Genomic DNA, 14,799 nt, shown 5'->3' with positions numbered 1-14,799 from the left:
TAGGTCAAATTTATTAAGATATCATCATATATCATACTAGCTGTTCCTGCGACTTCGTCCGCGTGGAATGTAACTTTATTTTTCTAAAATAATAGTAGCCTAAAGAATTAAAAATTGTTTTGTTCGTCTTAAAGTTATTCGTTTCATTAGGCACTGATAGGTTCAAACTAATACATTTACATCCTGCATCATCCCTTATTTTATCCACATTGAATTTATCAAAATCCTAATTAAGTGAAAGTCTTCATCATAGTAGCTCCAATCTTTAATTTCAGTTCAATCAGTCGAAAATCTAAGAAGATTTATACAAACTTTCATTCCCTATTTTATCCCTTTAGGGATGGAATTTATCAAAATCCTTTCTTAGCGGAAGCCTACGTCATAACATCTACCTGCTTGCCAAATTTCAGCCCGATCCGTCCAGTGGTTTGGGCTGTGCGTTGATAGATCACTATGTCAGTCACCTTTGAGTTATATATATTTAGAAGAAGATTACAGATACGAAAGTTTGCAAGTATAGATGTTTGTTACTCTTTTACGCAAAAACTACTATATATATGATAATATTACCATTATAATTTGATGTCATTACATATGTGGGTTTATTTTGTAACATTAGCATTATGCAATTAATAGCTACACCAAAGCGTTATGCTAAATGGGCGTTAAATTGATTAAACTCCATATTTAGTTATAAAGGTCTGCATATGATCTTTGATCTCGATTTTTGTGACCCACTTCCTCATCATCATCATCATTGCTGTAGCCGACGTGCCTCGCAACTGCAAACCGGACCTGTAAAATAAAACTAAAATATTAATAAAAATACATAAAACATATAGAAATAACTATAATGTATATATAAACTCATACTTACCTTTTACTATATATATGTATAAATTGATACTTTACTGTTAAAATATATTGTTTCTTCGTAGGGTGTATCTGTAAAATTCTATGTAACATAATTGTATACCTACATACTTATTTGGTAATTAAATTGATCCCACCGCTTGTGCGTAGATAGCAACACCTATAGCTGTTATCAGTTCCCTCGCACCACAGGCGAACGCATCCACTATCCTCACGCTATATATGCGCAAGCGACACGGACAGCTGTAAACTTCAATCGTTTTTCATTACTGAATATTTCACCACTCCACGCTTATCTGTATCAACTTTAATTGCCTTGTCTTCATCCCATTAGTTGGGGTCGGGGCAGTATGCCATGCACGTCTTCTCTTCTTCTTCAGTCGTTCACTCTTGGCAGAGTGATCGTGGATTTCATGATGGTATATCTTGTGGTATGGTATCGTTGTGGTCCTTGGCGACAGAGCTCCTTGCAATTTGCCTCCATCTGGTACGGTTTTTGGCTGCACGAGAACACTGTACAATGGACTGCTGTGTAGCCGTTCTTATAATGTCAGTCCATCTCGTTGGTGATCGACCCCAAGAACTTCTGCCCTCAACTGAACCTTGGATATTAGCCGCTCCATACAGTGTTCGTTCCGGCTAATGAGATCGAAATACTTCAGAATTCGTATTTGCACAGTCGACGATAATCTCTCCCAGATGTTGCGTTCGTTAAGGATGGAAACATTGGTTCGACGAGCAGTCCAAATTACGAAACATTCGCTGTCATGCACGTAAAATTAAAAAATAATTTCCAGTTTCTATTCGATGATCATGGTCATTGAATTGAAAACAAGATCTTCATACAGATCCAACCTGTATGCCTAATTGAAGGCTTCCTATATAATTATGCATTTAAATGAAATTACACCGGTGCATCATTTTTAATGGCATAATTGGCAGTGCATTGATATTGTTGATAACAAATAGCGAGAAGGTTATTCTCGCTATTTGTTATCAAACATTACTACGTGTTTATGTTTATGTTTGTTATGTTATGTTTGTTATGTTATGTTTGTTATGTTTGTATGAATTCTTTTATCATATTGATTTCATTATTTTCATTCAAATTCAATATATCTTTGTTCATATAGGTCTATTACAGACTCTCATGATATGTCAAATCTACCGTCAGTTCAGAATGATTTCGGGATGAGAAGAACTGACTAGAAACTCAGCTCGTATTCTTTTGAAATTAATGTTGTACATGTTTATTTTTAAATTCTAATTTGGGAGAATAGTGATCATAAGCGTATGCTATTGCAAAGTCAAATAGTCTAATCAGTGTTCGTAACAAACAGACCAGTCCCCACAAGCAGCAGCTGTTCACGAGTATGACGCATGCTGCGGGTATATTGTCCTATACCTACATCATATTTTAAGCTCTCTCGCTCTGAATATATTTTCTACTAGCTGTTCCCGCGACTTCGTCCGCGTGGAATTTAACTTTATTTTTCTAAAATGAAGATTTTTTCTTAAATAAAAGTAGCCTAAGTCACTCCTTATTACATCAGCTATTTGCCAAAAAAAATCTCGTCAAAATCGGCGCAGCCATTCAGAGATTAGCCGGAACAAACAGACAGACAAAAATTGTAAAAAATGTTATTTTGGTGTATGTACCAGATTTATATTCATATGCATGTAGCAAAAAACGGTTATTTCAATATTACAAACAGACACTCCAATTTTATTTATATGTATAGATTAGTTACAAACAGCATTTAAAAGTATTTTCAGATAAAAGTTTCGTTATAAATTCCTTTTATGCAGATATTTGGTTTGTTTCCTTTATGTTCGTATTGCATTCGTATTTTCACGGGAATTAAAGTGACAGACGTTTTCAGTGCAGTCAGATTTTAACTTTAAATTCTGAATACTCTATTTTTATTTCTGTCATTTTACATTTTCAACTGAAAATGTGAATACGTGAATGTGAAAATGTGAATACGAATATTATATAATTACGAACGAACTTCGTCTGTATCACACTTGCTTGATATTTATCATTATATTTCGCCCAATTTATATAATAACCTTTTAAATTATATTCTATATATTATTCTCATATATAACCTATATTACTGTAAAGTAGTTTTTGCGTGAAAGAGTAACAAACATCCATCTACACTCACAAACTTTAGCATTTATAATATTTGTAAGATTACAACACAAATAATTGGCTATATAAAAAGTTATATAGCTTGTTGTAATTTTAGGTTATTATGTTCATTTTAGTTTATATTATTCATTTAATAAATCATTGTCCAATAGCTTGTTGTAATTTTAGGCTATTATGTTCTTTTTAGTTTAGATTGTTAATTTAATAAAACATTGTCCAATAGCTTGTTGTAATTTTAGGTTATTATGTTCATTTTAGTTTAGATTGTTCATTTAATAAATCACCGTCCAATAGCTTGTTGTAATTTTAGGTTATTATGTTCTTTTTAGTTTAGATTGATAATTTAATAAAACATTGTCCAATAGCTTGTTGTAATTTTAGGTTATTATATTCATTTTAGATTATATTGTTCATTTAATAAATCATTCTCCAATATAGTTTTACTTTATTAATTTTAGTTTTATTGAAACACTGTCTCCTTCCCGCGTGGATACCGCGAATTGGCAAACGTAGTGTAGGACGCCCCGCAGCTAGGTGAAGCAAAGGCATATGTAGATGTAGTTGCGGGTAATAACAGGAAGAGAAGGCCTGAAGATCGTGCCCAGTGGATTACCTTCGGAGAGGCATATGTCCAGCAGTGGACTGCAGTGGATTGATGATGTAATAATGACCTAATCGAAACAATATGGTCATCCGGATAGCGCTATAGTCGTTGCTTAAAACATTAAGCAACTTTTACCTCAATTAGCTAATTCTAACATTTAACCATTTTAAAGTAAGAAATAATTTAATAGTAAAAACAAAGCTATCACACGGTATTGCCTTGACCTTCGGACTCTTTTGCTTTATACGTCTTATTATAGTAGGTCTATTTTATAGATAGTCTAAAAATGATGTAGGCGTGACCTTTTTAAAATAAGCCAGAATTCAATTTAGTTGTTCTACCGACTCGTCGTTGTCAGCTCTTTAGGTATATGATTATATTATGACTCTCAATGAAAATTTAATCACGGATGCGTTCTATGTACACTAATATAATTCGTTCAAAGGCCCCGGTGGTTTAGTACACCGCGATACTTCCGATGGTCGCGGGTTCGATTCTTCGGATGCGCAAACATTTGTATTCATGAGTATGATTGTTTGTTTCGGTCCTGGTGTTTTCTATGTGTAATATGATATGTCTTAAATTTGAATTTAATAATGGATCTGTATAATTGTAAACGTGTAAACATTTATTTGATTAGATTAGAAGCTGGGATTTTTGTCAGTTCATCTCAAAATCATTCCGAACTGACGGTAGATTTAACATATCGTAAGACTTTGTAATAGACCTACAATAATAAAAATATTTTGAATTTAAATTTGATGTATTTACAAAAAAATGTAAGTATATGTCTTTGTATCAGTTACATAGTACCCATAACACAAGTTTTAGCTATCTTAACTTGGGTCTAGATAGCGTTATGTGAATTATCCTGAGATTATTATTATCCGATGCATGTATTTACATGCATGATTATATTCGTGTTACGAATGTGTTTACGAATATTTAATCATAAAAGTTAATGTTATTTCTGGCCGGAGACAACCTTACAAAATTTTCAACGTAATTTAATTAAGTTTGCAGACTGATATCTAAACATTTAGGTCTAAAGTACAAATCATGTGTAATTGATACCTTTGGATCGTATTACTTTTTACGAAACCTAAACATTACAGGTGCCAAATAACAGGTAAGCAAAGGCTACGGGTTCAATTCGGTTGCGAAAGAATATTTAAATTGTTAAATATTTTTACACATTATACATAATATGTTAATACATATCATCACAAAAAACAATCATTGTAATGCAACGCGGTACATCAAGGCAGCGTACCCAAGATACTGGCAGCGTTGCCTCTTTGAATGGCCATACTTAGCCTTTAGGCAAAGTAGCTACCAGCTCTCAGGTCACAAGTATCCTCGATGAGCCGCGCTGAAATATATGTCAAAAACAATTTGGCTTTCTGGCTCCATGGGCTCAACGTCTCTACGGTAAATGGCGAAACCCAATACGACATCTCCAGATTCGTGTATATTCCTCTTTTTAAAATTGCCACCTGTGTTACTGCCATGCAGGACAAGAGGACGATCCAGACACATAACTGCCAATGTATCCACACACGTGGCATCCCATACTAAACATTTCATAAGTTTCAACGGGACGAGAGTCATACCGTCATGTCGTTTACGGACAATGCCACTAGGCTCTAGTACTGCCGGTATTTGAGCCGTCGCCAATGCTTTATCTATAATAGTGTTGATCATGGAATGACGAGGTATTGGACCAGCAGTTTTCAAGCAAGAGGGTCTCTGTTTCACTCATTCATTTATAAACTTAAGAGTAACGCTCTTATCGGTGCTCTTGCCACTCTCTACGATCTTCCATCTTACTCTTTAAGCCTTGATACGACACGACTCCAATTCTGTCTTTAATTTGTTTATTGTTGTTGTGTCTTGGTCTTCCTCTCCCACTCTTTCCTTCTTTCTTTCCCTCAATAATTAGTTTCAAAAATTCATCGTGCCGTATCAAGTGTTCTAACATTTTTCCTCATCTACTTTCTATAGCATTCAATATCTGCCTTTTTTCTTGCACTCTTTGCAATACTTATTCATTTCTTACTAATTCTTTTCATTATTCTCCAGCACCACATTAGAGACACAAGAGAGACCATGTTGTCCTAATTCAACAACAGTAGCACCACAGTTACAGTGATAAGGCTGATTTAGTTTATCACCCAGCCACAAACCTGAATCTGAATAGCGTGAAATGTTAATATTATAAAATACAAAATCATTTATTCAAATAAACTTACATTAAAGCACTTTTGAATAGTCATCATTTTTTTTTAATCTACCGCTCATTCGGAAACCTGTCTCATAACAAGAAGAACGAGCAGGAAACATGCGTGTTGCTCTTTTAAACAATTTTATTGTTACTTTACATTTTAAGTTGAAGTGTGTGAATACAAACTACCAATTAGCACTAATTCAATTAAGTACTCATTAGTTGCTTTATGCTATAGACAAAGTTTCATCGAGTTTAATGGATGTAGCACATATTGTATGGAGTGGTCGGGCTATGCAACCTTAAGTAATAATCCGCTTAGTAATGCAATTGATGCCACACCATATTGAGTTCATTAATCTTTCGGTACAATTGAAATAATCTAATTAAAATCGTGTCTTAGGGCTCCATGCTCGGTGTTCGTGCACTGCGTGTTAATTAGATATTAATTAACAGCACACGTATGGTAGAGTTATCTGCCATCTACCCACTGTTAGGGTTCACAACGATATTGTAGAAAAATCCGATATTTTAAAAGTATTAAAAGATGGCAGTTTCATTAATACTCGGTATTGTAAAAGTAGTTGCGTATAACCCACGCATCTCTGTTCATATAAGAGGAGACACAAAGCTGAGTGGAAACCAATTTGACCGCAGTTGTATTTTTTTTTTAAATAATTAATTATATATTTTTTGTAATTAGTTGTATAAATGTTTTGTATGCGTCAAAAAATATCTTTTTCTTTATTAAATTACAAATGATTATATTTCTCTTTCTTTTTTTCTAAGTAGTCCTCTAAAATTACAAATAATTATATTTATCTTTCTTTTTTTCTAAGTAGTCGTCTAAAATTAGAAATAATTATATTTCTCTTTCCTTCATACTAAATAGTCGTCTAAAATAACAATAAGTACAGAAACATAAATTTAAAATGTATTATATGATATGGAAAAGTAATAAAAGTATGTATTATAAAATATAATTGGAAATATATTGCAATATGCAATAATACACCAAGCCATAGCGAATGATATAGGTCACGTTTTGTAATTGAAAATATCTATATATATTGATTGAGTAAGTTACAAAAGCAGATGTTCAAATATTACATTTATTGATAATTACAAATATGCAAGCATCGAATTTGGCTTTATTTCTATTTAGTTTTAAGTTTAAATTACATTTTACTATTATAGAAAATTAATTGAAATCAGTTTCACGGACCTGTACAATATATATAATTAGAGTCTAAGAGGATATTTATTTATGGGGTCTAATGTTCCTATTGCTAGCAATGTACAATGTACCGTGTTAGGTAGACCTCCAATCGGTTCACCATGGAAACCATCGTAGTTAATTCCTGGTCATTTAATCATTATGGGAAAATGACCTGACCTCAAGCTCATCCTATCACCCTCCACTGGTGCCCCGCCAGCGTAAACCGTTAGCGCAGGCGGGTGCACCATTATTATCATTCATGAAAGAAAAAAAGTATTATTTTATACTCGTTAACCAGTGCTGCTTATTGGGACTGGTCTGCTTTAATCACTACGACTGATAATGTATTTAATATTTGAACCTAATAAATTAGTGCCTATTGATCGTTTGTATTCAAGTTTCGACTTAAAAGTAAAGTTACATCATCATCTGCTTCTTCCTTATCCCATTTATTTGTGGTCGTCGTAATATGTTTTTCGTTTCCATTCATCCCTGTTCGCAGTCATCGCGTTATTTACTTCCTTTCTTACCATATCCTCTTTCACACAGTCCATCCATCTCTTTTTCGGCCTTCCTCTACCCTTATAACCATCCACATTCATATGTAACACCTTTCTTAAAATATTATACTCGTTCCTACGCATTACATGTCCATACCATGATAGACGATTACTCTTCAACCTCTCTGACACCGGTGCCACTTTCATACTTCCTCTAATGTATTCATTCTTTATCTTATCCATTCTTGTCACACCACACATCCACCTCAACATTCTCATTTCAGTTGCATGCAGTCGTCTTTCATCCGTCGCCTTTAAAGTAAAGTTACAATGGCTATTTAAAAGTGTAACACGCAAATTTCTTGCTCATTCTTCTTGTGATTAAGCATTCAGATTAAAAAAATTGTGATGACTATTTAAAAGTACTTGTAATGAGTTTATTTAAAAAGTTAAAAGCATTCCATACATTCATTCTCCAATCTTTTAATACTCTAGTGTAGCCAACAAACAGGTTCCTCCCGAAAATATGCAAAGTTTGAATAAAGTTTGTAGCAAGAAACTATGAAACGCTGTGAACTATTGTTTATTTACTAGCAGTATCTATTAAATTAACAATAACTATCTAGTATATGAACAATATTTCGTAGTAGGTAATAGTAATATAAAGGCGTTACATATGAACATTATCTTATATATATAATTCTCGTGTTACAATGTTAGTTACTATAACGGTCTTTGAATAGTCCTCTGAAACGGCTTGATCGATTTTTATGAAATTTTATATGCATATTCAGTAGGTCCGAGAATCGGCTGCTATCTATTTTTCCTACCCCTAAGGGATAAGGGTTGTCCACCTCTAACATTATATCTTTATTTTTTGGGAAAAATTATTTATATTTTTTTATTATGTATCATTAAAAAATACATACAACTTTGAATTTTTAGCCTTTTATCACCAACCTGTATTTTTTATAGCGTTATTAATTTATATGGCGAAACAACGTTTGCAGGGACAGCTAGTATTGTATAAACTAGACTTGTGAATGCATACAATAATAATACGTGAATACTTTATAAATATGTACTTTCCGTGATAATGGTGCGAAACTTTTAATTGACCTTATTTTTAAGAACATACTATTAATTATTATTCATATTTCGCTGTTGATTTTCAAAATAAATAAAAAAAAGGATTTTCTATTCTATTCTATTAAATAACTGCATCTAAAATCATAATTATCATCAACAGGAGCTCACCTGAGACGGGCGGCCTCCCAGGAAGCGGAGAAGCGGCGCTCATCGCTAGGCCACGTGCCTACAATACGGCATCGAGCTTCGGATGCCTTCCTCGACCCTCATCACGCCGCAATCCTCTTTAGGGATTCCAGAGGAGTAAGTTAAACCTGTTTTCTTTATAAGTAACTAAAGTAGATATAGTAACTTCGCACTGGTGTACATGTATTATACATATAAACCTACTTCTTGAATCAGTCTATCTGTTAAAAAAAACGCTTCAAAATCAGTTGCGTAGTTTTAAAGATTTAAGCATTTTTTACCTGTGTAAGCGACAGACAGACAGCGATAGCGACTGTTTTATACGATGTAGTGATTGCAACTTTCGTAACAGACTTGATGTATAAATCAAATCCAATAGATAAGATAGGACCAGAATAGTCTTCATTTGAATAAACTTGTTGATAGTGATAAGCGTAGTATTTTCTAGTTTTTAGAATCGTCGCTGAATAAAATTTCACTGCGAACTCAAATTCACTTCAAAGATTTTCGCAAAATATCCCGTTTAAAAGTTCACGTAGTGCATTAAAGAGCATGCTAGCGTATAACTGCGAGTGAACTGGAAAATATGAAAGTTCACAATAATTTTGAAGTCGTACAACGTTCTTTAATAAATATAACGGGCGAGTCAAATGGGCTAAGCTATTGAAATCTTTTATTATACTAGCTGCTCCGCAAACATTGTTTTGCGATATCAATTAAATTCGCTATTAAAAATTATTATTTATGCTAGAAAGGTGAAAATTTAGGGTTTTAATTTTTTAAATACCATGTATATAAATATAGTGCGCCGACCCCAAATAATGGGATAAAGGCAAGGCAATGATGATGATTATATAAATATAGTTTTGCCCAAAAAACAAAATGTTAGGGGTAGACAACTCTTGTCACTTAGGGGTATGAAAAATAGATAGTAGCCGACTTTTAGACCTATTGAATATGCATATAAAATTTCATAAAACCGATTTTTATGAAATTTTATATGCAAACCTTTTCGGAGGGGTCTGGTAACTAATATTGTGACACGAGAATTTTATATATAAGATTATGTGTATGGAAGATTACATTGTAATCATTGCATAACTACAAATTTATACTAAAATTAGCTATCCCGGCAAACGTTGTTTTGCCATATACATTAATAACGCTATAAAATATAGGGGTTGGTGATAGATAGATGCGTGAAAATTTATGATTGTATGTATTTTTAATGACACATAATAAAATAAAATAAATAAAAATGTATCCCAAAATTAAAAAAATAATGTTAGGGGTGGACAACCCTTATCACTTAGGGGTATGAAAAATAGATAGTAGCCGACTCTTAGACCTATTGAATATGCATATAAAATTTCATAAAAATCGGTCAAACCGTTTCGGAGGGGTATGGTAACTAACATTGTGACACGAGAATTTTATATATAAGATTATGTGTATGGAAGATTGCATTGTAATCATTGCATAACTACAAATTTATACTAAAATTATAAATATGAATGTGTGTCAGTCTATCTGTCTACTTGTTATCTTTAGTATAAATAGCTAAAGTTGCAAGTAAGAATATTTTTGCCTGCAATACATCCAAACTCCTGCGTAGATTTTAGTCTTCTATGGCGACTTCATTCGTGTAGTACGGTGGTAGTTCTGAATATTTCTCTTGGTACGGTATAGTATTTATGTTTGTAATTTTTTGTCTGTATATACCAGACAACAGACAGACACAGCTATATCAAGCAAGTTAAAGAAAAAGTTGGAGTCGTGTCGTATCAACAGCTAAAGGGACTGATAGAAGATCGTGGAAGGTGGCGGGAGCTCCACCGACAAGAGCACAGCTCTTAAATTATGAATGAATACCAGACAGTACCCTCAGATAATATAATAATTATTTTTTTACTGAACCTTTTTCAATTAAACACACTGCACATTTTTTGCTGTTAGTTTCAATATTTGCGTATTTAACAAATAAAAAGAGTATTTAGTTACGAATGGCTACATATAATAGAATGTCTACTATACTAGATATAATGATATATATGTACAATATACATTTTTAAGAAGGGTATATTAAGGTTTCTTAAGGGTCGGCAACGTGCACGTGATATCTCTAGTGTTTCAGGCGTTCATAGGTTACGGTAACCATTTACCATCTGATGTATGCTTGATTGCCACCATCGTAGAATAAAAAAAAAAGGTTCGCCCAATACTTCGTCCTGCAGTGTTATTTTTAGTTGTCACTGTATAATAGCAATGTACATCACTGCGAGTTTCTCGTGGGAATTGTAACAATTTCACAGCTCAACAAATGCCCTTCTTCACAAAACAAACTGCGTCAAATAATAGTCAACATGTAGACTTTCTCATGTGTACACTGACTGACCCAATTCTGTTTATTGTTCGTCAGTGTGACTCTTATATACGTTCTCCCCTATGACTAATTTAAAACCGATCATTTAAACTGGTATTCTATCCGGCAAAACTACAGTGTACCAATCACAAACAATTACATGTTTTTTATTAAGTATATTGGAGCAACTCGCTTTGTTAGCTCTATACACTTTAGCAGGATTTCGTTAAAAGAACATGTGGTGTGACTAATAATCACTTTGTTTGTTTTAGTTGCCGGTTGCAGATCCATTTTTGGAAAAAGTTAATCTGTCTGATTTGGGTAAGTAACTTAAATATTTGATTAATATCATTTTAAAGAATGGTATGTTAAGATTTTTTATGCTACGTTTACATTCAACCGTTTCTCCTGCCACTCGCGCTGCTGGATATATTGCCGGGCGACAACTGAGCGAGAGGGCTGAATGTAAACACACGCTGCCACTCGCGCTGCCAGTCCTTAGACTGGCGCACGAAAAACCGACAATCGAGGGAGCGCCTGGCAGCGCGAGTGGCAGCGCCAATGGCATGGGAAGTATCGTGCTTACATTTTCGCGCTGCTCACTTTCCTGCCCACTCGAGCTGAGTGTAAATTGGGCTTTAAGGGTCGGCAACGCACACGTGATACCCCTAGTGTTTTGGGCGTCTATAGGCTACAGTAACCGTTTACCACCAGTTGAAGCGTATGATTGTTTACTACAATCGTAGTATAAAAAAAAGTGAACGTTGTTTCGAGGGATACAAACAAGCTTTTAGCAATTCCCCATTATTACAGAGAAAGCAGCAGATTTTTTTGTATTTGTCATATTATTTTAATAGTTAAGTTTAATAACTATAACATTTTATTGATCAACATAATACTTTCCGATATTATCATGATAATTGCTTTTTTAAATTTATTTTTATAGATAGTGAAGCGGAGGTATCTATAGTGTCTGATGAGTGAGAGGTGCTGAGAGTTTTAATAAGGAAAATACAGAGATAAAATAAAATGCGACTAATATGACAGCGATATATAATAGAAGGATAACAATAAAGAATATGTCAAAGAATATTATTATAAAATTTAAATATAGTATAAAAACTTATCAAGGAGGTCGCTACAGATACATGTACATTTTTTAATCTATTTTTACGGTTATCTATGGCATCGTACATCTTTATATGTAGAAGACATGTTTTCTAAATGTACGAATTAGGATCAGTATGGTAAATTAGCAACCGAATAGACGTATACTTATATACAACGCCGTCTGAGGCAATTTCTTATCCCGACAACACTAGACAATTTAAAGGTAATCAGGATCAGACTGCAGCTAACCTCCCTACGGTTCCACCCGTTTCCTCCCTACCACGTTTTCACACACGACACCGTCCTCGCCGGCGAAGACGACGACCTCAACCACATTATGCCACGCCAGTTACATAGAATATTAAAATGATTGTATAAAATTGAAAAGATTTAGGTCACTATCTAATCTTTTACAATTTTTATAACAACCTCTAATGCTCCGGAAATAAATAAATTTTTCACTATAAAAGTAAATTGCCATTGCCACTTTTAGCATATAGTAGTATAATACACCGGCCTCGGTGGTCTAGTGGTTTAGCACACCGACTTACTTCCGATGGTCGCGGGTTCGATTCCCCGCACGGCACAAACATTTGTATTTATGAGTATGATTGTTTGTGTCGGTCTGGGTATTTTCTATGTATAATATGTACGTATTTATGAAAAAAAAATATCTATGTATTTGTATCAGTTATCTAGTACCCATAACACAAGCTTTAGCTAGCTTAACTTTGGTCTAGATGGCGCTGTGTGAATTGTTCTGATATTATTATTATTATTATTATAATGATATAGATCCATGGAAGGCACTTCCATTTGATTTCTATTTAATTCTTTTGAAGTTATTCCGCAGGTCTTATGTAAGTTATTACCATATTATGAAGGAAGTAAACTACCATACCTCGTAATCTTGTTTATTTAACGATTTTTTATGTCTACTTGCTCTTACTTCTTATCTCAGTAACTGAAATTCCATTTATAGCGTTGCTCTTATTGGTTGCTTTATATCGGTGTTTATCGATAACACGATAACTCCGCAAAATTTACTTGTAACGTATTGTTTATAATGTGTTTAGTTTTGTTTTCTAATATATAAATGGAAGTAGTTTTTGTTAACAAGCGTTTTGTGACTAACTATATAGCCTGCAACAGGTATGAAGCAGCTCAGATGTATCAGTATAACGTTCAAGGAGTCGATTTACGAATTCAGGAACCTTGCCCGGAGATGGCCCATGCAGGTGTACTTTTTATGTGGATATACGGATTACATTTATAACTTGACATGTAGTACATGTGTAATACATGTACTACATGTATATGTAGAACATGTATTATATATATAAACTCACACTCTTGAATCACTCTGTCTATTAGAAATAATCGATTCAAAATCCGTTGCGTAGTTTTAAAGATTTAATATATACATATATAGGGACAGAAAAATGTGTGTGTGTAATTAAGTCCGGGAGGACTTGTGGAATATATAAAAATAAAACTTTTTTCACCGTCCATTCTCAATAATATTTATGAGCTGCCTCTTTTCTTACGATCTCTTTGTAGGTATGTTTAAAAGGTTTTGAGTTATATGAATAATGTCCTATTTAATTACTTTATATGATTGTGTCATTAAGTACTATGAGTGATCGGTTCAAAAGTTATATTTCTATAGAATGACTAGCTATACTCGCGACTTCGTCCGTTTGGAATTTAACTTTATTTTAATATAAAAGTCCCGTCAAAATCGGTCCAGCCATTTCAGAGTTCAAACAGAGAGCTGGGACAGATAGACAAAAATTGAACAAAATGTTATTTTGGTGTATATATTTGTATTCATAAGCATTTACTACATGCTTATGTAGTAAATGCTCATGCAAACGGTTATTTCAGTATTACAGACAGACACAATTTTATTTATATGTATAGATGTTATTTACTAATATTGCTTATAAATTCTGCTGATAATGTATAATAATGAGATGCCACGTTCCTGTGTTTATTAATAATGAACATAATAATCGGAATAACTATGATGCATAGGCGTTCAAAACAAAATTAATTAATAAGCTACTGTGCGACCGAGTTTCTTTTGAAACCGTGTATTCAGGAAAATATGCGAATACTAGCTACTCGCCCCGGCTTCGCACGGGTGTACATGTATTATATATAGATACCTTCCTCTTTAATCACTCTATCTATTAAAAAAAATCAAAATCCGATGCTTAGTTTTAAAGATTTAACCATACGTGTATATGTATGGTTAAATCTTTAAAACTAAGCAGCTATGTGGTAGGATTTCCATCCCTAAATATATATTTTTTAGTTTTTCGACATAATATTTTATTATTTCGAAAAAATAAAAAAAATATTTTCATTTTATTATAATTTAGGATTGAAAAATACATATAACTCTAAATATGGTTAAACAACGTTTGCCGGGACAGCTAGTAATGTATAATATATATGTAGTATCACAT

At 33.3% G+C, this 14,799-nt stretch overlaps 1 protein-coding gene across 1 annotated transcript in view; it reads left to right on the top strand.

Moving 5' to 3' along the window:
• The window catches only part of LOC131853046 (uncharacterized), a 150,719-nt gene that overhangs the window by 104,435 nt on the left and 31,485 nt on the right, over window positions 1-14,799 (top strand). The window contains exons 9-10 of the mRNA XM_059203839.1: window positions 8,828-8,970; window positions 11,488-11,536. Of these exons, the coding sequence (XP_059059822.1) occupies window positions 8,828-8,970; window positions 11,488-11,536 (192 nt within the window). The remainder of the gene's footprint in view (window positions 1-8,827; window positions 8,971-11,487; window positions 11,537-14,799) is intronic.

This window comes from Achroia grisella, unplaced genomic scaffold (genome assembly GCF_030625045.1).
Source record: "Achroia grisella isolate CSIRO2021 unplaced genomic scaffold, CSIRO_AGI_Agris_v1 utg874, whole genome shotgun sequence".
In the NCBI taxonomy this organism is placed as follows: domain Eukaryota; kingdom Metazoa; phylum Arthropoda; class Insecta; order Lepidoptera; family Pyralidae; genus Achroia; species Achroia grisella.
This window is presented reverse-complemented; position numbering and strand designations above follow the sequence as displayed.